Genomic DNA, 25,296 nt, shown 5'->3' with positions numbered 1-25,296 from the left:
ACTTGCAACCACATCCACTATCGCTTCAGTCACTCCTGAACTCCGCAAGACTTCCAGATTATATGTAAAAGCAACAGTTGCTTTTTTAAAAATCCAAAGTACCTGTTTTGAACCTTAACAGAGCCTTACACTGAAAAATGCTAAGCTTCCCAAATTGACAAGTTAGCAATAAAAAGGATAGAAGGTACCCTCGGACTTAGTTTTCTTCAGTTATTAAAAAAATACTCATAAATCTGATTTAAAGTTTCCCTGAAATAGTGTTTTCAGATGTTTTTAACTTTGACTAAGCTTCTGCGATAAGCACAGAAGAAATGTACATGCTGCGCAGAATCTGTCCTTTTATAGTGCAGGCATCCTAACATGATGGCTGTCAGACTCTTTCAAGGTCAGCAAATTGTATCTGGAATATTTGATCTATCCACACCTCTGTAACCCTCCTCAGTCTCCCTCTCAGCCACTTTAAACTTTAGGATCAGTAACGATGCACATATTTTTAACAGGTTATATCTCTACATTAACTCTTCCTATTGCATATTCAGATATTATCAAAATTCTTTATTGTTGTTTTTGTGAGATGTTGGAGGAACACCTTCAGACAGAAGATCTTTTTAGCAACAAAAGGATGTTAGCAGAGCCACAGCTTGGAAAGCACTTCCAAGACAAGGGGAAGGATTCATGCTGGGACAAGTGGGAGAGACAAAATACGGTACTAGCATCTGACACACTATCCACAATTCTGCTCATCTGACCCAGTAACAGTGCCTGCTTCATTTTATCCAAGCAATATAAATGTATTTTAACATTTACATTTAGAGCTACAGAAATGCTAAAAACTAGTTCCTGCCCAAACACTCAAAGAGTTTGCAAGAAGTCAGTATAAATCTGTCATTAACAAATGAATTCAGGCTTTGTTCCTAAAGCCTTTAAAAATTATCTTTAAAAAATCCTCCAAAACATGCAGTCTTTTCTGAGCACCTGTTAATTTTTGATCACATCAAAAAGACATTTAGCCAAGGATTATCATAAGAAAAAAAATATTTTTCAGTACTCACTACTACTCTTTTTGGTCCCCAAGGTCTGGCCATCTTCAAGAGAATTTGAGCCCACAGAGGAACTATCCTGACTGTCCTGGTGGGGCAGCTGAAGAAATCCTTCACTGGATTCTGAACGGGTAGGTGTAAGGGTCATGGACTTCAAACGTTCTCGATTAACATCCTTCTTGGATTTTATCAGCTTCCTCATTTTCAGAGTAATCCAGTTGCCCCTTCTGTTATTAATCATACGGTACATTTATTGCATTTATAATACATTACTTAAGCCTTCAGACTTTTCCTAATTTGTATGCAAGAACACAGACATGATTCTGCTCCCCTGAGGTTTAACAAAATCTTGATTTTCAGTTGGAACAGAATACATATGTCATGTTTTAGATTTGTGTTTATTTTTATATCATGTTCATCAGTACCTTCTTGGTGGAGATGGTTCATAAAATTTATACTGATCCATTATCTTCTCCTCCAGTTTCTCTTTCTGTCGCCTCAATTCATTTAGCTTGTCACTGTAAACAGAAAATTATAATGTGCTTCAAAAATGTATATATAGGGTGTAAGTAGCATGTTCCTTTGGATATCTGTTACCTGAAATTTGTCACTTTTTATGAAGAATTCTTACATAACGCTTGTTTCTTATTGAAAACTCAAGAGAGGAACAGGAAACAAGCAGTCTTATGTTTAATAGTATGGTATAAAATTGAAAAAAAATTGCATTTGCCTTTATTACACAACAGAATTTCCCCCTTTTTAAAGTAATAATAAAGTGCATACAGAGTCTAACAGAATCATTTAGACAAGCACACATTCTCTTCTCTCAAATTCACTAAAAAAGTTTACAGACTACAAATAAACGTAGGAGCTTTGCTTGTAGTAGAACAATGAATAAATAACATTTTTATTCCTCATTTGCATCATCAGTAATGAACATAGCCGAACTGATTCTTTAGAACTAAAAATTTAATGTTCGTGGTTTGAGTTATCCACTTTTCATATATAATTTAAATTTTTATTTTAAAAAGAAAAACATTTCAGAAGTAGCACACGTTAATTTCTATATAAAACAGAAGCTTTTTAAAAAAATAGATAGGTATAAGTGTAACTGCCCTAATCACAGCAATTTCATTGTTTTAAAAACTCACATGTACTGCCTTTGCTCTACATGGAAGAGATCCTTGCTTTCCATATTCTGCTCAAGTAATGTTCTATTCTGTAGCATTAATGTCTGAATTTGATCTAGCAGATGTCTGTTTTCCTCCTCCAGATTTCCTTTAAGCTGGCTAAGCAGCTGTTAAAATATATGAAATGGTACATGCATATATATGTGAGTGTATTTTACACACAGATAAGGAGATTATCAAGAAAATTTAGGTCTACAAAGGATTCTGACAGTCAAATCAAACAGAAACTTAACTAAATCATGACTCAACTGATAAAAGCCTCTTTGATGCTTTAAATAACTTAAAACCGTTTACCTAACATGAGCCCCAATTTTTGTACTGTCTGTACAACATGCAAATTAATTTGTCTTCAGACCAACTTCATTATCTATAAACCAAATGACTATTTCTCAAGCACTTCATATGGATTTTATGAATCTACAAACACACATATACAAATATTACAATGATACCAGCTATGAAAAACAGCATAATTCTCACATACCTCACATTGATTATTTAGTTTTGTAGATGTAATATCCAGTTGTTGGTACTGTTCTTTGAGTTTAGAAAACTCAGCTTCTAACCGTGTTTGTTCTAGTTTGGAATTGTTTAATAATGTTTTCAAATTCTTATGATCAGTTTGGAGAACTTCATTCTCTCTCAAGAGCTGACTGTATGTATGAGTAAGCCTGGAATTGAAAGACACCACAGAAGAATACATACAGACAGAGTAAAATGTATTCATGACCCACTTTCCCTCTGAATCATGAAATTTCCAGGGCTATACTACTGCACAGAATACATATAAAAATTTCCCAGTATCACATACTGTAGGTAAGTAATCTCTTAGTCTCATTTTCTTAGGTGTGCATTCTTCCTCTAAGCCAAACACTCCAGCTTCTCCATATGTTTAAAAATAAAGCAGGATTTCTAAACGCAGACATCACAACTAGTTTTAAGATGGTACTTTTCAAAATACAAGAACCTTACAAAACAGCTACAATTTCTTGCCAACACAAAATAGTAGGGAAACAGGAGAGGTCCAAACTTTGGCTATCGTGGAGGTTGCATATATTGACTCCTGGGCTTTGTCCCAGCTGGGTCCTGACAGGTCCCTTTCTAAAAACAACCTCCAGTTCCTACTAATCCTCCTCACACAACACCAAAGGTAGGAGGCATTTAATCGTGAGCCTCTTTGTCAGATCAACAAATCTTGATGCCTCTTCTTGAGGGGGAAGTATCATGCTACATAAACACTCCTATTAAACTTGGACTACTTACGGCAAGCTATACCTCCATTGCAGGGGTCAGGCAGGGCTTAATCACCTATTACATTTCTACTCCTACTGGCAGTAACCTCAGTTATCTTGCCGCTGAAGCAACTTGCACAGAATGGCTTGCTCCCTCTACAGCTCACAACCATACCGCACAGTGCTCAGCCTGGCATTCCTCAAGATGTTATGTGGAATTCAGTATCCTCAGGATATAATAATGTTTTTTTTGTGGGTTTCTTTTTTTTTTTCCTGTTCAGTTTTTCTAAAATGACTGTCTTGCAGAGTTGCGGTAAGGTACGGATAGTTAAGTGTCCTGAATTGCAGCATCAGGTATTAAGAAATGTGAGAGGATATAACACTTGTTTAGCCCGTACTGACAAGTGCTCAGAGCTCCACTAATACACAAGACTTTTGCCTTACCTCTCATTTTCATGACAAAGTTTTTTATACTCCGCTGCTACAGTTTCATGTTTTTCATTTTGCTGCAGCATTTTCTCCTGTTCTATCTTGAGTATTTTCTCCAATTCTTCCAGCTGCACTTTCTGTTTCAGCAACTGATTGTACCTGCAAACAAAAACCATATTTAAGCTTCTTTTTTCAGAAGACAAGAAAACACGGATTTTTTTTGAGAAGGTGATCTTTCAAAGTTTTAAGATCTTAATGTTATACATAACTAATACAATTTTATTCACACTAGTTATACAGCGTTTTTTGCTTTTTGCTCAGGAATCACTGACTCTCATTTTAGTTATGCATATTAGTATTTACCTATCTTCTAAGTCCTTATGCTCCACCTCCAGATTTTTGTGTGCAGATTTAAGACTTCCATGTTTAGCAATCAGAGATTCGTACTCAGAAGCTTGGCGTTCATGCAGGTGTTCCAGTTTTTCATGATCTTTCAGAAGCGAATCATACAACGATTTCAGATCCTCGCGCTCCTTGAGCACACATTCGTTCTCATTTTCTAAAGCAGACTGCTGGATCAACAGTTGTGCATTTTGATTCATAAGAGATGTGCTTTGAGAATTAAGGGTGGAATTTTCAACCTGCAAGTCATAAGCATGTGAGAAGAGTTGCAAGTTAACTTCATAGTCCCGATGACTTTGTCTATATCCTCCTATTTGAAAGATTTCTTGAGTTCAACCATCTTAGCAACCTTCTAGTTATTCCATTACCTGACAACCTTTAGTGGGAATACTTTTTTTTCTTATATCCTGATAAACAATTCCAATTCAAGAATATTTTTACAGCAGTATCACAAGCACCTAAGCATATGCTTAAATTGACATGGGGAGAGAGGAAATCAAAATATTATTTACCTTCAGATATCTGTTAAAGTGCTATCAAGATGAGAGGCACATTTTCCTCTCAGCACTGACAGCTCTAGTATGAAAATATCTTAGAGAAATGCATCACCACTGATCTTCACATCACAGAAGCCAAATCTGTGACAACTCAAAGGAACTTTCAAATTGTCACTTTCAAATTGTCACTGATTTTTTTAAAAAAAACTTTATTTTACAGAATCTCTATTCTCACCATAAAATCCTTTTGGTACCCACATATCCTTTACAATGAGATTTCAAACAGTAGTATCCATTTAACAGAGAGAAAAAGAAATAAAATAATAGCACCTGTAAGGAACTACCCACATTCTATTTTATTGAGGAACTGCAAATTCACAGTTCTCTTCCAACAATTGTAATTAATGTCAGTTGATCACTTTCTGTACACGTTGTGAGATCTGGTGGAAAGTACTCTTCTTGTAGAACAGTACAATTTCTCCAACAATTGTGTCAGAACAGTATAAATACTCTAGAGCTTTCAACACTAGGCCGATTAAAAAATCCCCAAACAACAACTTTACTTTGTGTGCCTCTGGAAAGATTAATCTAATCTAATCCTTGAATATATTAAAGAACTGACGATACCTAATGTGCTTGTCATCTGACCTGTATTAGGTTAGTTTCCTTCTTTTTCCTATTCAAGAGATGAAAAACAAACTACTGAGGCTTCTAGTACTCTCAGGGTATCTACTAAGGGAAAAAAGAAAATCTATCACTCCAGCGCACGCAGTTACTAAGGAACAAATATCCCTTTCTGTTGGAACTGCAGTGTTCTTTGTTACAGATGAGAAAGCTGAACCTTCCACTGGAAATGAAGTAATGTCTGATGGCATGTGTATGCTGTGAAACTTCCCAGACTGAATCCTAAGTTTGTAGTTCAAATTCCCAGTTATCCTTTAAGACATGATTTCTCTTCTACGTTCCTTATGGGTGTCAGAAGAAATAGTAGAATTACAGTTGCCCAAGAACAGTTTTGACATAGTCGTGTAGAGCAGCTTAGTTTGCACTTCAGGTTTAGCTTTCTTTTCGTGAACATATTCCACCTTTAATTTTGATTTAGAGTTGATGTAGAGTTGTCTTGCAACTTGTCTGAAGCTATGAGCAAAATAGCTGAGTTGTCAAGGAAGTAGAACTCTTCCCTTTCTCAGTCTGTTGGGTATAAATAACATCCTTCAGTCATTCCCGGCAACAAAATTACAAAAATTAAAGGTGGAACACACTCATTCCTCCCAACTTGCTGCCTCAATACTTCCAAATATCTACAGTTAATATATTCCCCAAGTTTATCACATAGGAAAGGCCTGTGCTGTCGTGCAACTCATGAGGCAAAAAAGAAACTACATAGATAGTCCTGTTTTTTTGACAAATGGTATTACAGAATACTCAAAAGAGTTCTGAATCCCAGAGATATATCTTCATCTGTTTAAAATGGTAGATTTCCATGCCCACGTCCACTAATTTTTAACAACTAGATGAGACACAGCCTGTGCACAAATGTTCTGTTTTGTTCATAGGCTCGCCAGCCACAAAGTGGAGTGCTGTGCACTAATTATATTTCAATGTGGCAGATAGAAAATTCATCTGTGGTACAACTGTTCTGCTTCCCAAAAGAGACAGGATAATAACCTGAGGCATTCACAAAATGCATTATTTGTTTACTTGCCTAAAGACTCCTTCACTCTTTGATTTCCATCCAACCTCCATCATCTCTGATGTTGTTTACTATTTCTGCTGAATTGTGGACTTTGTATTCCCTACTTCAGTAGTTTTGATTCTTAGAGCTTCAAAAAGCATTAGATCCATTAACAAGAATATTTCATTTATCAGAGGAAAAAAAAAGATATGTATTTAATAGCCCTGTTAAACTATGAACAATGATATCTGAATTTTGGCCATAAGAGCTGCAAGACTCCATGGGCAACCATTTTTGTAATTTCTATGGTCACACATTACCTTATTTTTGCTTCTGAATTATCTGAATTCAATCTTCACATATTTATGTAGTTTTCAAAGGTTTTTTTTTCAAATCTTGAGTACTTACTAACATCTTGATTTTCCTCTTAGATATGGCTTTTACTTTTTTTTTTAAGCTCTATTTATAAAAATAGACAAAATACTGAATTTATTAGTCTCTTTGGATAGACTACTTTCCTGACCTAATTTAGAAGTAAAAAAGAAATTAAAAAAAAAAAGTATTTGAAGATTGGATAAGAGAATCTACTCTACTCCCAAGTATAAACTCAAGAGTTTTAACTGGACAAACATGAAGGATTAAAACCAACTTCTAGAAATGCTATTATTCTTCAGCAAGCTCTTAATGTAGATTATTTGCACATTCCTTTCTTTTCCATGTCTGTACCATAAGCAAAATGTGATTTACAATACATTACTGCCATTAGCTTTAAAGCTTTCGTTTGAAAAAAACTTTGATTTAATTTTATTTTTTAAAGCAAAACAGGAAAATATTACCTGCAGCTTGGCATTTTGAGTTTGTAGAGTTGTATTTTGTTCCTGTAGAGAAACGGTCTGTCTCTGAAGTGCAAGAATCTGAGCCTGCAGATTGCTATTCTGTGTCTCAAGTTGCTTTAATTGTGTCTTCAGTGCTTGCTTCTCTGCCTGCAGCGTAGCATTCTTTGAACATTAAAAAAAAAAAAAAAAAGAAGAAAATTTGAGTTCACAGTTGTTTCCTGAACTTTAAGAAAAAATAAAACTATTTCTCCAAAACAAGCAAAGCAGCATGACTTCACAGAGATTTAGAGATTTACAGGGTGGAGCAAAACTGTAAGTCACCTTATGTAACAGAATAACACACAGTGTTATTATCACTACTGGTTAATGTTGAAGAAATGGGTAACTAATATTGTACCTATGGAGAAATAGTAGAGAAATCTCCATGACTCATGTAAATAAGGATTATATAAGAGGGATTCAAGAGCTATCTATGGATTCAAATGGGCAAATTCGGGTTTCCGCATTTCCTTTTAAATGCTGGTCAAGTGCTTTACAGCATCTGTCACTGCAGAATCCAGATGTTTTATAAACTATATTTAATTCACATTCTGCTTGGTATGTAAACAAGGTGATAAATAGCATACTTGCTTAACAATGCTCTCATTTGTATCACTGGAACAGTTCAAAACAAATATTTAAAATCAGAATAATATTTAAAACACATCTTACATTCCTCTCTACTTCGATTAATCTATCTTTAACTTTCAATAATTCTCTTGTAGTTTCCTGGTTTTCTTTCTCCCACTTATTGACAGATTGATTTTCTTCCCCACTTCTTGGAGGAGAATTCTGAACCATCCTTTCCTCTTCTTGTCTTTGCTTGAGAGCTTCATAGTTCTTTTTCACCTGAAATTATTTACGACAATTTACATTAGGTTTACAATTTTCCATTATCTACATTCTAATTTATTACATGACCACACCACTTTTCAAAGAAGAGAAAGTGCTCTATATGTTACTGTATTTGTAAATCCGCTTTTTGTATATGTTTGGAAAGATGATGTACAGATAATTTAGGGATATTGATAGCTTAAATATAATAAACACGGGCTCATAGTCGTACTTGTCTAACAGAAAGAGACCTCTGTTTTCTATTTTATTTCAGTGCTTTCAACTGTATCCGTACCACAACCAAGGAGACTATTTTTTTTTTTAAACAGTCCATTCAGGCTGTTCAAGGTAGATCAGAAAATGTAACTTACTAAAAAAATGACTATTTTTGGCATCCCAAATCAAATCAACTTCAGATTATTTATCCACCTGACAGATTCAACGATCAATGAATAAACTCATCAACAACTTTTGATGTGATTTCAACACTGGGCCTGTATTCCTGCAGTCTTAAAAAGCAGTTATACCTTTGTCCTGCTTTACATTACCCCAACAATGCCCATCTTTTGCTGTCTTACACAAAAGGACAAGTGCAGAAATAGTAACAGCTGGTATAGGAGTAATTTAATCTTATAGAAAAAAATGTTGTTCTCCTTACTGTTTTAAGTTCCTGACGGAGTTGCTGGTTTAAATTTGTTGATTCTTCTAAACGAGCTTCCAAAGCAGCAATTTTTTCTTCTTTTATTTCAAGAGACTTCTTAAGTGTGGATTCTAACTTTGACTCCAAAAGCTTGTACCTACTAATAAATGACATCACACACAAAAAAAGTCTGTATTTCAAAAAATTATCTGAGGTATTAAAATTCTAAAACATTTTGAAACAGTAGCCTCATAGCTACATTAAAAAATGCTCGAATGCTCTGTTCAAAAGCATGAAGATACCTAGGTATTAATATCAAGTCCTATGTTCAAAACAAAGAGAAGATAGTAGTCAAAAATATTTTTAAATCCTTCTTTCTTTTAAAATATATTAGACACACAAACCACACCAGTAGGGTGCTGGTTTTATCTGGATCATTAGCATGTGTGTGATGACACTCTTCCTTCTGGCTCCACTCCAGCAAATCCAGCAGGGACCTGAACTAAATTAGAATGTGAAGTATTTGGAGAGCAAGATTTTAATCGATTTCCATTTCCTGTCAGCTCACAAAGAGGAGGCACTAAGGAAGGAGATGATCAGTACTTTGCAGGTGCATACTCATTTGATGTATGAATGCGCAAATTGCTCACTCAGCCCAGCTGCTGATATTTTAAGACAGCTAGCACTTCTGTTATGTAAAGCTTCCATTTTTTTACAATATTGTAGGGCACCTAAAAAACCCAAACCACATTACTTGGGAGAGAAGTGGTCAGATTTATAATGTATCAGTTTAGAACACTATCTCCTTTTCAGAAAATATTGAAAATCACACTCAATTTTAAGTAGTTCAGTCACTGTACACATGCTCAGGATCTGGAAAACACCCCACCACCACAGTAGGATAAAATAAAATGTACCACTAATATCCTCCTTTATAATCTTGACTGCTGAAGAATCTATCAGTTTAGTGAATGGAATAGATTGCAAGAGACTCTTGAATGAACAACAGCATTAGATCTAGTCAGGAACTGGAGCAGAAGGCCAATTGTAAGAGAATTAATAAGTAGAAAGCTGTCCAGTAGCATTATGTAGTAGTGATGAGAATCCTAGATTTTAAGGTATGACAAGTAGTTCTCAGGGGCTTAAGAAACAGCAGGCAGTCTACAACTAGTGGAGTATGCAGCATTTATTCTTCTTGAGCTGAAGCATATATTCAGCCACAAATAAGCATTTACGTTACTGAAAAGTTATACAAAGAGGTAAAAAACAAAGAAGGAAAATACTAATAGCAGAGACCCAACATCCACTTCCCTTTTGAACACCTAATAAAGAAAGATGGCACAAATTTTCTAATATCATTGAGATTTCGGTATTTCATACTCAGGGTAAAAATCCATATATTTGTTTGTCTAAAGACAACAGCCATTTGAAAGGCAACAGAAAATGGAAAAACACTTGAAAGTTAACTCACCAAACATGGCCAGCTTAGGTCCCAACAAAAAGACACTGAAGTGCTACCAAGAATGTTCAACAAAAAAACCCACAAGCAGCTCTCTCCAGTCAGGGAGAGAAAAATTGTGCGTTTTTAATTTCTGGCATCAAAATGAGAAAGACAGACCAAAAATATGCTGAGAAGTAATTCTGGCCATAATGAACCCAGCTTTCTACAGTCCTGATTCACCTACATCATAATGTAAGGAAAGCAATCCAGGTACCTTTTGGATGAATGAAGAAGTTGAGAATAATTGAAATGCAGGGTAGGGGCAGAGCAAAATTTCAAACCAACTAACACTTCCACTTTGAAAACAAATATTGCTATTCACAATCCCCCAGCTCTAAGTTTTAGAAGAAGCTCAAAACAGTAGCATAGCCCAAATTCCTTCACAGCTGAAACTACGTGGCCACAAGCCTAAGCTCAGAGGTAGTCTTTAGATAACGTTCTAGGTAAGTTTCAAGATGTAACACTTCCTGCATACCTCCCCACAGATCAGCCTGAATAGGCACATGATACCCAGTCTGATACCCAAGTATCTCGTACCATCAAACATCCCACCTGCTTTTGTGCTGCTTTTACATGGCCAGTGCTGGACAATCAAGTTTACCGTGAACTCCCTTCTAGAAAGGCATTATCTCCTGCTGCAAGGCAATCTACAAAGAATTAAGCATGAGCTGTTCTTACACCAGTGCATCTTACAAGAAATCTAACGCCAGAAGCAGACATTTGCCAAGTGCAGATCAACCAATATGCAGTGCTTGAGCCTGCTCCCTGGGCTGTGCTTTTTACATATATGTAGCAAAAAACATGCAGTGACTCCTTGGAAAAGTAATACCCATGAGAAGAGAACTATGGGGACTTGGGGGGAATGAAAAGAAAATTAACTTATTTGTGTAATTCCCACACACAGCTAATGTGGAAGCAAAGCAAGAAATGAAATAGGTCACAACAGGTGCCAGAAGTATGTTAAAAGTTCATTTACAGATTATGATTTAATGACATCTGGATAAAACTCCCCATCCCACAGAGACATGTAGCTCCAAATCTTCTTCCAAATTATGTAGATCCAATGTAACATCATTGTGTAAAATGTGAAGGAAACACTAATATTAAATGGCGCATATAATATCACAACCCAACTAACCTATGAGAAGTGAACCTATAACATCGGATCTGTAGAAGTATGAGCACTAGTAAAGGACAAGTGCCACTTTCTGGAAAGTAGAAGTAGACTCATAAATCTTTTCTGGTAGTATACCCTTACAGAACAATATTCTCTCCCTTTGTGGGAACACTCACTCCAACCACTTGGAATCTAGAACGTGATTTAGAAAAGCCTTGATCAATCTGGACTTCTTCATCTAAGCAATTTAAGCTTCAACTCAGCTTAAGGACTGGTTCTTCTTGATATGGTATATACACCTAGGGCAAACCAAATGCATACTATGCACTGTATGCTACACATTAATGCTTACATCATAAGAAATAACACTAGGCAAAGTTCTGAGAACTTTTGAGCTATGAAAGGTAGATGAAAGACATCAGCAGAAAACAAGAGGTGGTAACAGATTCTCCCTACAGGATTCTGGCATCACCCCAGTAACACAACACTGGCAGCAAGTACGGGAAACTGAAGAAGAAAAAATTTTGTTTGCTTTTGTTTTGGTACAGAAGGCCTAAAATCAATCTACATGTTCAGGACAATCAGTTGTAATAAAAGAGCATAACAACAGATTATTTTTCTTTTAAAGGAGCACAGCTGAATAGCATAGTGAAAGAAAGACTGGCTATAAGCCCATACTGGTCTGTTTTTTTCTTGTCACAAGTTTTCCCTAAATCCCTGCAGGATAAGACAGAACACAACATACAGTAGAGGAAACAGATGTCAAGATAGCAGCTGCTTTACAACAGCAGGTGTGGTAGAGTGATAGAGCCAGGACGAAGTTTTGGGAATGCTCAAGTATGGGATATTTCCCAGCCAGTGTTAGTGGGAATGCAAACAGCTTCCTTTTGGTAGGAAGAATCAGAAGGAAATAGTTGTAAGTAAAGAGTGAGGCAGGTTATGGTAACCATCACGTGACAAAAGCATAAAAAACATTTCTATCAGTCAAGCAGTCAAAAAGGAAAAAAACACGTTGGGCCTATTATATTTTTTTTTTTCCTGCTGCTAACTAGAACATAAAACATTTTAATTATACAACACCCGTATCTATTGACATACTTCAAGGAATTTCTTAGGAACAAAAAGTGGTAACTCACTTTCACAGCTGAATGTAAAAGCACACCAGCTTTTCAAAGAACAGCAAGTTCCATTTTGGGTCTATTAACATGCCTTAAAATCTAAGAGTACACACAAAGCCAGTCTATAAAAAGATTTTATCTTCATGAGTAAAGAAGACCCTCATTTCTACAGTGTTCCATGTAGGCCTTGGCATTCTCACCTGTCATCACTGCTCTGTTCATCATGCAAGAGACGCTCCTTGTTTAAGCCTATTTTTTCAAGTTCGTGGGCAAGTTTTTCTAAATCATTGTTCATTTGTTGGGTCTTCAATTTTTCATTCACCAAGTCCTTACACAGAAAAAAAATACGGTCAGTATTCTCTTATAAATAACATAATGTAGTCTTAATTCTAAAAAGTGCCAAGGCAAGAGTCTTTTATAACAACAACTTGAATAACGCAACATTAACTCTCCCTTTCAATTGCTAGCTTTCATCTATATCAGACATTACACTTGATAACTATGTTTCCATTGTAGTTGTTTACTCCCTCTCTGTAGAACTTCCCTTTCAAATTTTATCTTGAACATTAGGATGAAGGGGAAATATTTCAGCCAAAACAAAAACTAAAATGAAGAATCTGAGCAACATATATTCAACAAAGGCTCCATGAAAGTCTGTAAGCAACCTCAGAGAATTAAGTGTAATATGGTTATATTCTTCTGTTTGATTACTATGATTATATAAATTTTGATTATCTAACTCTATCCCTACTGTAACCATTAAAGATGTTAGCAGTACACAGATTAAAGCGTAAAAAAATACAAAATACAAACTTTTTTCAAAAATACAGATATAATTTCACTGCAAACAGATTACAACGGGAATGGTAACTAACTTCTGTTTACCTCTCGTAAAGTGACAAGGGTTTTCTTATCAATAGTAGCTCTTTTCACGAGTTCTTTATTTTCTTTTTCTAGTTCTTTCAGACGTACACATGACTCTTTATATACAACTATTTCTTTAAATAGAGATTTATTTTCCTTTTCCAGATTACTGATTTTTACATTGTTTTCTTCTAAAGTACCATCTTTAATTTCTGCTTGTTGCCGAAGCCTTTTATTTTCTTTTTCTAGCTGTTTTTTATCTTTTTCCAGTTGAGAAGTCTCTTGTTCTAACAACTTATTCTCCTTTTCCAATTGCTCTAGGCGCTTACTAGAGATCTTTAACTCTTCTAAGTTCTTTTGCAGAGTCTGATTTTCAGACTCTAAATCTTGTAATTCACTTTCTAATTGCTGAATCTTCTTATTGCTGTTTTCAAGGGCTTTCTGTAGCCTTTGGTTTTCAGTGTCTAGGCCTTGGTAGCTGACTTCCAAGCGTTCCGTTTTCTTAAACGAGGCTTTCATGAGTTCAAGGCTTTTTTTAAGTTGCTCCTTTTCACTCTCTAGTTCCTTGTTTTCTAATTGTAATTGTGCCACTTTAATGCTTGTACACTTCAAAGATTCAATTGTTCTTCTTAATTCCAAATTTTCTTCATCAAGTTGTGAATTCTCCTTTTCTAATGATTCTAATTGAAAAGTGAGATTTTTTAGGCTATCCAAAGTTTTTTTGAGTCTTCTGTTTTCTGTTTCCAGGTCAGAGTTTTCTTGTTCTAAGGCCTCAATCTTCTCACAAGTAATTTTTAAGTTAGTAATTTTTTTCTGTAATAATTCGTTTTCCTTCTCCAGATGATGCAGCTCATTCTCAAGTTCTTCTGCTCTCTCCCCTTTCTCTTTGTAGTGTTCCAGTTCTTTCCTGACTTGCTTTTTTTCAAATTCAATCTTATTTAACCTACTACTGGTCTCTTTAATAGACTCATGAAGGATTTTATTTTCTTTTTCAATTTCTTTCATTCTTGCTTCAGCACTTATTTGCGAGCGCTGTCTCAGAGAAGCTACGGTTTGATTCAAGTGTTCATTTTCTTGTTCTAATAGCTTTATCTAATTTGGGGGAAAAAATTGTAAACTAGTGAGCAACACACCAAGTAATCACACTTCCATATATTGACTGAAAGATACTAAGGCAATAAGATTACATCATACTTCCCTTTTAAGTTTTTTTAAAAATTTCTCTTACTCTACTGGTACTTATTTGCAGCATTACAAAACACTGTGAATGTACACAGGTGGAAGTTTGCCAACAAAATAAGTCAAAGTGAATTTTCAAATATCTTCCTCTTGAATATCAGTAGATAACATAAAAATAAAACTAACAAAGCACAAACCAAAACAAAGCTGTATCTATTTCTTAGCTTCATTTGATTTTCATTTGTGTTTACCCAGATTTAGATTTTTTTTGTCTTAAACTCCGTAATTTCCAGACATTTGTATCCACAAAGAACAAAACTGCAGTCAAGTTCTAAAGAATACCTGAGATGGAGAGAGGTGTAGGAGCTGCAAAAGTGTCTTTATTTTACTTGGAAATAATAGAGGTGACCTGTGGGATAAGAGGGTATCCTGACCAGAGTCAGTAACATTGTTGGGAAGAAACACACTCTACTCTGCTCTTGTGAGATCCCACCCGGAGTACTGCATTCAGGTCTGGGCCCCCCAGTGCAAGAAGGACATTGAGCTGTTGGAGCAGGTCCAGAGGGGGGACACGAAGATGATCAGAGGGCTGGAGCACCTCTATGAGGACAGGCCTGGAGAAGAGAAGGCTCTGAGGGGACCTTACAGCAGCCTTCCAGTACGTGAAGGGGGCCTACAGGAAAGCTGGGGAGGGACTTCTTACAAGGGGATGTAGTGACAGGACAAGGGGTAATGGATTTAAATTGGAAGAGGGCAGATTTAGACTAGATATTAGGAATAAATTCTTTCCTGTGAGGGTGGTGAGACACTGGAACAGGTTGGCCAGAGAAGCTGTGGATGCCCCATCCCTGGAGGTGTTCAAGGCCAGGCTGGATGAGGCTTTGAGCAACCCGGTCTAGTGGGAGGTGTCCTTGCCCATGCCAAGGGGGTTGGAACTAGATGATCTCTAAGGTCCCTTCCAGCCCAAACCATTCTGTGAGTCTATGATAAGTTACATTATTTTTTGAGTTGAAAAGAACCATTGGACATGCTGTTCCAAATCACCTTCCAGAGAAAGTAAATCATATTAGAACTGAATTATTTTCTTAGGTAACATATTCCCAGATCCACTTCAAGACTAAAGGCAGCATTTACAAGTTGATTTTTAGTATTTCTTGAATTTTTCAGTTACCTCAAAAAATTTCAAATGTAACAACAGACAGTAAAATCCAAAAAACTGTTTACATCAATATTTAAGAATACACTAATAACATAGCATAAGGGGTGTTTCAACAATAAACTGTTTTGGAGAAAAGCAGAAGTGTTAGCAATGAAAAATAGACTGAGACTATTACAGACTGTTCTTTCATATTTAAGTCTGAATGTAACCATACAATCACAGGATCTACAGCTCTGTTCCCAGAAATAACAAACTGTTCTGAAACGATTAATGAGAAACTAATTAACAGGTGTCTAAAAACACAGCTTGGTAACACTTCTTTACATAACCTGGAATGTTACTGAACGTGCATAATTACTTTCCATTAATTCTGTTTCTATAATCCAAACTTAACAAAAAAAATCATGGTCAATGCCTCCATAACTTTTTATGAAATCAAATAAAACCCTCCAATACGTTTCAGCACAGGATTTGTAACAGACATGAAAGATGCTGCTAATCCATCACAGCTCCTAGGTATATTATTTTTAAGCAGAAATGTCAGTCCTACTCCAATATGTTTAAAACAACACACGTATCCTTGATTGTTGAACTGGGACTTATGACTTATTCCAGAAAGTTTTAGTCCTTTTTTTGCCTAGAGTACACTTCTAATATAATGTATAAATCAATTATTGAACACTTCTACATGAGACAAGCTGTCATATTTTCTTTAAAATTGTCCCCACTTTAAATGAAAGTAAAGCTTTAATGCCAGGCTTTTTTTTTTTTTTTAAACTTTCTTTTCTAAGTCTGGAATTTCATTTACAGATTAAATTTGGCCTTTAAAAATTTTCAGGATTTTGTAAATACAATATTCTGTATTCCAAAATACTGTACTTTTAAATTAATCTAAAAATGTCAATCTCATCAAGAAGTACCAGTGGAATTTATAAAAGATAACTACAGTTCTAATTCTGAAAGACTTGATTACTAAAGATGGGATTTCCAGAAGTTTCCGTAACTCTTCTTTGCTAGTGGCTGCTTTCCACAGGTCCTCTGAATTGCTCTGCAAAGACCTTTAGAAGGTGTCAGCACCCATTAGACACAGATATGTTAGTGACATGCAGTATCCTCCCAAATACAGCTCAAATCTTTTACAAATACTCAGATGCCAGTTTCTGGTGACCAAAAATAAATTCTGACATCCACTCACAAGCCACAGCTAGAATAAATTCTAGTATAGGGGAATATTATTAAGCTAGATATGATGGTTCCTACCCCAGATAAACAAGGCCATGAGAGACACAGGAGGAACAGAGTCAGCAGCGGAGCAGCAGACCAGCTCTGCTACACTGGTCTCTGTTAGGTCCCTTCAAGGGACAGGCTGCTGTAATACTCATTAATATTCCAACATTACTTCAAACACTGACCAGCTGTCTGGAACCTGTTTTTCTCCACTGAGAGGTGTCTGGCTTACCTCCAAAGTTCCCAATTTTCTATTTTGGCTCAGCTATACCCTCTAAGCAACTACAGCAAATGCACAGCCCATGAAACCCACAGAAGCATTACAAAACGCAAAAAAGTTCTTAAACTAACAGCTAAGCCTCAGCTAAAAATGAGTCATGTCTCTCACTGGCTGCAAGTCTTAAGCTATTTTGCTGCAGATATGTCCTTCTGGTAAATCTGCTACATTTACAATCCCTTTATGCCTGTAAAAAAGTACAAAAGGAGAACTGTACAGTACAATGCAACATTAAGACTTTTGATTCTGCTACTCACTTGTCGCTCTGAGTTTTCTTGAAGTGCTTCAAGTGTCTTTTCAAGCTGTGCTTTTTCTCTCATCAAATCTTTACTCAAATTTTGACTGTTTTGGAGACTTTGTTTCTCTTGGCTAATTTCATTCTCTAGCTCTTCAAGCTAGGGAAAACAAAACACATTTTTAAAAATGTACTTAAAAATTATAATGGTTTTACTCTTACCTGAGTTGAAGGTACTTTTACAGAAATGAATAAAGAAGGTTAAAGGAAAGAATCAAATGAAATTTTCTATTCTTTATCCAAAACAATTAATCTCTCTTACTTCTGACAGAATTTTCTTCCTGACTCAGAAGATTATCATCCATAAAGTACTTTTGTATTAAAAATTGGTCAGATTTTACTAGGCTCTGGGTGTTTTTCCCAAGTATCTTTTTTTCTTTTAAAATTCCATTTTAGAGACATTTATACTGCTCCTCCAAGTCCCTTTTAGTTTACAAGGGTCGATTGTTGTTTGATCTTACTTAACTAGTTCAAGAGATACTTATGATGATTCTTTGGGAATTAAATATACAGGTTTGTTTTGTTAAATGGTTCCAACTCTCTTAATGTTGCCAGACAGCAAAACTTTACGAGTGGAAATAACCAAGGGTGATTTTTCTGTCACATCTAAGTTATACTTAGTTACTCAGAAGCAACACAGACATTGCATTTTTAAACAATCATCTGCTGGCAGTTTTATATTCTATGTCAACCCCACTGTCCACATTCCCCAATCCTAGACGAGTCCAGACATAACTCAGACCCCTGCCAGGGGGAATACTTTTATCTGAATTATACATTAAATTGCTGTTAAATAATACTGAGAAATAAAAATCACAAAAAGGTAGTAGAATGGAATTTGCTCCTCTGTGAACCAACTCGTTGATCAGAAACAGGCAAAAAGCATGGCATCAATTAGGTGACTACCTGAATCAAATCTTTCTCTTAGGATGATGATACTAGTTGCTTCCCTCTCCCTCTCAAATGCACATTTTCCTCATCCCTTGCTTAGCAGACCAATGCCTGATTATTTGCCTTTCATTGGTTTTTGCCACGGAGAAGTAACTGGCTCAGACGGCCCAGCAGGGATGCAGTCAGCCTCCGTGTGGGAACCAGATTTATCTATCACTCACCTAACTGCCAACTCGGCACTGGAAGTGAGTTCCTGTGGTCGCTGTATCTCCTATTATAAGGCTCTGTATTAGCAGTTTGTTTTAAGAGAAAGCATGTCCAGATAGAAGTAGCCTATATATACAAGATTCCTAACAGACATTTTGTTCAACTTGATGCTTTTTGCTGAAGTGATCACTGCTCAGAACATTGTTTTCAGAGGCAAGGGAGAATAAGGACATGCTGCCAGACACCCAAAGCGGCAAGAACAGTACCAGACAACCACAAGGACCTAGTACTGCTTGCTTCTTACACCTATTCCTTTCTTTTATAGCCTTCTAGATGTCTTTCTGGTACTGTACAGAAACTCAAAGCAGGACACAGGCTGCTGCTAAAAATACCATATTGTTAAGAAATCAGAAAAAGCATGGAAGCATGACATACAGTAGGGATTTCTTTCAATTTATTTTTTTTTAATTATCTCTCACCCATTCCTCTCCAAGAATAGTCTAACATCTGAAATACCTGCTGAAATAGAAGCTACTTTAGAATCTTAAGACATTTCACTCCACTGTAATTAGTTCCCATTTTTTCACAATTTTTATCCTCTATAAATATCACCATCTAAAGTACTCTATTTTATATACATAATTTGGAAAGTAAAATATTGTAGATCAGATAAATCTGACAAACTCCTCTCATTCAGCTGCTCAACTTCGCTCTTTCTCAGCTATGAATCAGGACATATGACCAACTTTTCTGCTTAGACTAATCAGTCAGTCTTCACCTATGTACACGTACCTTCCCCTGCTTAGTAATTACAAAAAATAATGTTCTCAAGTATCCCAAAACACTTTCATTACTCATTATGTCCCCCATATGTTAATATTTTTTCTCTCACTAGTTTAAGACCTTTCTGAATAAAATGGTCACTTTCTTACATCAATAAAAAGGCATAACTAAAGAAGAAAAAACTCTGAGGTGTTTTTTTTTTTTTACCATAAACTTGCAAACATCATAACACCATTTAGACCCTAGTAATACTTACCCAAAATAACAGCAACTCATAAACTTACCCTTTAGAAACGAAGTGCCAAGCAACATTAGGCAACTCATATGCAATTCAAACATACACTGATGATTACCTTTTTGCCAAGTCTTTGGTTTTCTTTTTCCATTTTCACAATCTTTGAACTACTGCCTTCTACAGAACCCACTGCACTTTGTAGTTCTTCCACTGTCTTCAGCAAACTTTGGTTTTCCATTTCCAACTTCAGTAACCTGCTTGATGTCAGTTCATTTACTTCATGACCAAGTGATTTCTGTGGCACTGTAAGAGAAGAAAAAAAAAATTTAAAAAAAGGTTACTTATTACCTCGAGTTCTTGGACCTTGCATTTTTAGACTTAGGGGATCTAGAAGCCTTAGAAGGACCTCTATTCTCGGTGAATAGAGCTAGTTAAAATTAATGACCCACTCTACCCAACAGATAACACTGCAGATGCATAAAAGAAAATGTTCTACTCATCCTATAGTTCCTAATCACAGCAGAGATTTGTTTCCTGCAACTGAGGATACATCTCTAAATTTCCATAAATCCTCTGTATGGGATCCCAGTGTATGACCAAGCACACTGTATTGGAAGAATCAAAATTTTTGCCACAGCTATCTCTGCAAACAATTACTCTGAGAAGCCTTAACAAATCTTTCTTAACTTCGAGAACAGTAAAGCAAGATGACTCATGATCTGTGCTACAGAATATAGAAGTCTGAATGGCAACACAATGTAACTTCAAGATATTTATGGGTCTTACACCTCCGATTAACTAAACAAGAATCACAAGAACAGACTTTTCATGTAGGCTGTATGGGATGATACAGGTGAACAAGAAAAACAAACAAACCAACCCCAAAACAACAACAAAATAAAACAACCCCCCACCCCGAACTGTGACATCTGTCCAGAGGACAAAAGACACTGTACTTTAGACATAAGGACCTGTAATTTCCTAATGCCGTCCAGCCTCCAAGCTTTCCGTTTTCCTATTTTATCAGCTTAGAAGTATTACTACGTTTACCTTCAGAAAGTTCAGTAGTCCTATTCATCTGTTCAAGTTCCCAGCCAAGATGCAATGATTCATCCATACTTTGTTTCTGAGCCATTTCTAGAGTCATATTTTCCTCCATGAGTTCCTCAATCTTCTTTCTGTCCATATCACGCTCCTTAAAAATTATTTCATATGTAACATTAAAAAAAATACATCTCGATATGCACAAAATATTTTAGTATCTAGTGTGCCACAGAGAATGAAATTCAATGCATATCAGTTGTCTTTGCTATCCTCCCTTTACACTTACCATCTCCATATCATGTAATTTAGCTTTTAATTGTAGATTCTCTTTTTCTAACTCATGTAATTTATCAGAACGGGCTCGCGTCCCCTCTAATTGATCTTCCAACATTGTCTTTGTTTCTAGCAACACTTGATTGTCTTCCTTTAACTCCTGCAAGAATTAAACAAGAAAAAAGCTCACAACAAAAGTATTTCCTTATTCATACAAACTTTAAAACACATCATAACTAGTTTTAGAAATGTTGTTCTGATGATAAAACAGTCATTTGGAAGCTGTAAAAGACTTCTTGTAAAAAACAAACTGACAGTGATTACACGTAACTGTGACTTTTTAAATTTTTATGAAAATAAAATTTTATAACTTCAGAGAAATGAAATAGTCCCTAAACCACTAAGAATAAATAAGATGTTCATAATTACAATCAAACCATAAATATCTCTGTGATTTGAGACGTGATCTGTAAAGATGCATTCCACATATATGGCCTACAGCTAAGCAAAAGTCTGACATCGAATAAAAAAAATATAGGCATCAGGCTCAAAACAAACAAAAACAGAAAGTACTTCACATACCATGTAATTGAATTGTGGAGCTTATTACTACATGATTGTGTAGATTAAAAGGCTTACATGTGTTGAGAAGTTATCTAATTCAGGCAAGAGAAAGCTTTTTGGCTCAAAAGTACCACCTCCGAGAATTATTTCCCCAAGCAGAGACTGCTGGAGGCTGGGAGAGCACAACAGGAAAGTATCACCAAGTGCTAGCCCTGTTCTTTTACTCTCCTCTAAGCAGCTACTATTTCTTTTAAGAACAATATGAATTAAGACAGAATCCAGAGAAACAAAAAGAACACCTTGTAATACAGAGTGCTGTGGGGCTGTAGAGCACTAAGAGCTAGGAGAGGACACGACATGCCATAGTCTTCAGAGAAGAAAAAGGCTGCAGACACTTCATCACTTAGGCCTTAAAGCACTGATTAATGCCAAGCATTCATTTAGAGTGGTATAGGTATATAAAGATACCTTGCTTAAAGCAGAAGGACTGAATGAGTCCCTGAGATCCCATTCAGGCCTGTGAATCCAAGAGGCCACATCAAATAAAGAAGTTATGTAAAAATATTCTGTATCATAGTTTAGCCTAATAACTTGGGTTTGCTTTTTGCTCATTTTTACCTTAAAGAAAGGGCTTCATACCAGTATCTCAACTACATCTAGGCAACATAATATTTTTTCCCAACAAGCATTCATTTCAAGTTTTCCCTGCTTTTCTAGGAGCCTTTTTTTTCAAATGACCACCTTGAAAATTTCTTTAAACTTTCATTAGTTTTGACTCCTGCAAGTAGTTATTCCTTCACAAATTCTGCTACCTTAGTATTTGCCCCGCAAATTTGCCATTTATAGACAGAATGATGGCCTAATCCTGCATGTTGGTGATTTGCTTCCTAAACTTCTAACTCATGACAGATCTGTAAGTCTCTCTTGCCTGGTGCCAATGCATCTTTTTTTAGTGTATTTTATCCATGGAGTGTACAGCTACTATTTCCTCAACACTTTACTAAGAAAATCACCTTCTCTTATAAGACCAACAAGAGGAGAAAGAAATTATTACATTTATAGCATATTTTTAATTAATTCCTCCTTGGGTTTCTCAATACATAGTATTTATCCTAAACAGAGGCTCCTACTAATCTTTCTAGCTTAGAGCTGTGGTGAATACCGCTGACTTCAAAGGAAACTGCATGCCATTAGACACAGTGACTCTTACCTAAAAACCTGTAACTTATCACAAAAGACTAACTATCATATATCCTGGAGCAAAAGCTGTAACACTGTTTTCATGTCCCAATGTTTAAGTCACCAAAATAAATTTGAAAAAGCCACAGCAACAAAAAAATAAATGGCTATTCAGTTTGTTGTGGGTTTTTTTTTCTTTTTTCTTTTTTTTTCTTCTTCTTAATATACCTCCACTCTAGCTTTGTAGAATTCAATATCATGCAGCCTCTCTTTATACCGGCTGACTTCACTTTCAAGCTTGTCGACTCGAATTGCCTTCTCACGAAGTGCATCTAATTCATCTCTATACACTCTGGCAGAACGGGCATCAGAGAGTAAATTCATGTTCTAGAAAAAATGACAAATACAGTAATTAAAGGCAAGAATACTGGAACGTACATGCTGCTTCATTATTTAAATTAGGGTTATGCAGAGGTATAAGTTAATTCTAAGAAAGGTTAAAAAAAAAAAAAAGCAGGTGTCCCTACTCATGGCAGGGGGGTTGGAACTCCATGATCTTTAAGGTCCCTTCCAACCCAAACCACACTACGATTCTATGATATACTTCAGAGGCTCACTCCAGATGAGACACTTCCAACTGCTTTGGCCTTTTTAAGGAGAGCTATGCACACATTTGTGAATTTCAGAACAGCACATTTCTTCTACAGATAATATAGACTTGAAGTATAAAGAAAACCAGACAAAATTTGAGTGGATTGTTTTTGAGAAACATTCAGCACATGTACACACATAGGATATGTTAGTGGCAAGCTGCTTGAATGTGGAAATAAAAAAATTAGAGAAGAAATGCTAACCTAATTCAGAATATTTTTCCAGCATACTGGATGAAATAAAGGAATAAATTACACAAGATCATGTTCATAGTGCAAAATAAAGAAATGCATGAAAATATAATTCCTAATACACAAAAAAAAGGGGGTGGAAATTTTTCTGGTGGTGGCAACTATTTTTTTGCCCACTTTTTTTTAAATAATAGATTTACAAACCCCATACCTCTTGCTGAAGTCTCTTTAGTTCAGCTTCCATCTGTTCAAGTTCCTGTTTACAGTCAAGCAACTGCTCAGTCTTTTCCTCACTTGAAACAGAAAACACAAAACAGCTAGGTATGACTGCAAAACCTGCTAATTATCACCTAATTTGAGAACAAAATACTGAGATTCCTGAGACTGCCCTTATTTAATCCAGCATTTCATGGACATCACAGTGTAAAATGTAGGTATGCCATTATGCTTTAGATATTCTTCAGGATTTAGTCTGTACCTAATCTTTTAAATTTGGTCAGATTTTTCACAGTTTTTTAAATGGCTGTTCACTAAGATTTCCTACTTATGCAGGGCAGAAAACATTAGGGTGTAGTAAGGGATTTTTTGTGATAAGGGATTTTTTTTGGTAAAAACCTCAGACAATACACATGAATGTACACGAGGAGATTCACATCCAAAAGCAAACTCAGAATAATTTCAAAACACATATTCAAAAGGTCCAAATATTTTCCAGCAGAACCAGAAAATGACCACTGATGCATCCTATCACAGATCAGGTAAAGCTAATTCTAAAAGCAATTTTATACTTTTGTAATTTTTCTTTTTTTTTTTTACAGAGAGCAATTAAGGTTTTCAGGTGCCTTTACTTATTAAAACAAGATACTGCTTAATAACCTTAATAATTCTATGAAATCCTAAACTAATTTTATTTTTATGGAAACAATGTAGTGTCTGCTTTAGTCTATTCCCAAATTTATAATAAGAAAAAATCAACATAGAATACTGCAATTTTTACAGGATTCATTCTTAACTTCCAGTTAACACTTATTTCTCAATACTAAAAAAATGAGTTTGTTAAAAAATTAATTCGTTAAACAATAAGTGCAAGAGAAATACTTAATTCTCTCAAAGATACAAGTACGAAACAAAACAGAAGTAGGAAAGGGGGAAATAAGATAAATGAATGGACTGAAATGTATAACACCATCTAAAAGTAATCATGCCAACAAAAATATATTTGTTTTAAACAAAACTAGAACAGTTTTAAAAAATGAGCCAATCTCACAATGAATTAACTTTTTGTAAACATAGATTGTTTCAGAAAGGTTGTTGACAGCTGTCCTGGGTTAAGCTGAGACAGAGTTAACTTCCTTCATAATAGCTAGCAAGAGGCTGTGTTTTGGATTTGTGCTCAGAAGAAAGCTGATTAAGAAGTGATGTTTACACGGCTGCCAAGGTCTTTCAGCTTCTCTGGCTGTCCGCAAACATGAGAAGCTGGGAGGGAGCACAGCCCCAGTTACTAGCCCAGGATTTGATCTTAGGTTCAGGACTGAGATCCAAAGAAGCCAATAATCTATTCCATAACGTACACGTCATGCCCAGAGGTAAGGACCCTCCAGAAGCTCATCCCTCTTTGTTCCGGATCTCTTTCGCTCTGGATCATCTCACTCCCAGTGGACCCTCTCCCCAAAGCCTTCTCTCCCCACCCAGTCAGCTTTCGGCCTGGGACACTCGGGCTGTTATCA

The 25,296-nt window shown here is 35.8% G+C and overlaps 1 protein-coding gene across 1 annotated transcript in view; it reads right to left on the bottom strand.

Annotated features, from left to right (window-relative positions):
* Positions 1–25,296, bottom strand: part of CCDC88A (coiled-coil domain containing 88A) — a gene marked incomplete at its 5' end in the record, with an annotated part of 54,870 nt that overhangs the window by 15,704 nt on the left and 13,870 nt on the right. The window contains 17 exons of the mRNA XM_010080664.1: positions 1,053–1,267; positions 1,466–1,558; positions 2,192–2,337; positions 2,715–2,901; positions 3,907–4,050; positions 4,255–4,532; positions 7,302–7,463; positions 8,013–8,189; positions 8,833–8,974; positions 12,751–12,878; positions 13,436–14,506; positions 17,514–17,651; positions 19,786–19,970; positions 20,718–20,862; positions 20,998–21,144; positions 22,956–23,114; positions 23,781–23,862. Coding sequence (XP_010078966.1) covers positions 1,053–1,267; positions 1,466–1,558; positions 2,192–2,337; positions 2,715–2,901; positions 3,907–4,050; positions 4,255–4,532; positions 7,302–7,463; positions 8,013–8,189; positions 8,833–8,974; positions 12,751–12,878; positions 13,436–14,506; positions 17,514–17,651; positions 19,786–19,970; positions 20,718–20,862; positions 20,998–21,144; positions 22,956–23,114; positions 23,781–23,862 — 3,599 coding nt within the window. The remainder of the gene's footprint in view (positions 1–1,052; positions 1,268–1,465; positions 1,559–2,191; positions 2,338–2,714; positions 2,902–3,906; positions 4,051–4,254; positions 4,533–7,301; positions 7,464–8,012; positions 8,190–8,832; positions 8,975–12,750; positions 12,879–13,435; positions 14,507–17,513; positions 17,652–19,785; positions 19,971–20,717; positions 20,863–20,997; positions 21,145–22,955; positions 23,115–23,780; positions 23,863–25,296) is intronic.

The sequence above is a fragment of the Pterocles gutturalis genome, unplaced genomic scaffold (genome assembly GCF_000699245.1).
Source record: "Pterocles gutturalis isolate BGI_N339 unplaced genomic scaffold, ASM69924v1 scaffold29084, whole genome shotgun sequence".
Taxonomy (NCBI): domain Eukaryota; kingdom Metazoa; phylum Chordata; class Aves; order Pterocliformes; family Pteroclidae; genus Pterocles; species Pterocles gutturalis.
Note: the sequence above shows the minus strand (reverse complement) of the source record. Positions and strands in the feature narration are given on the sequence as shown.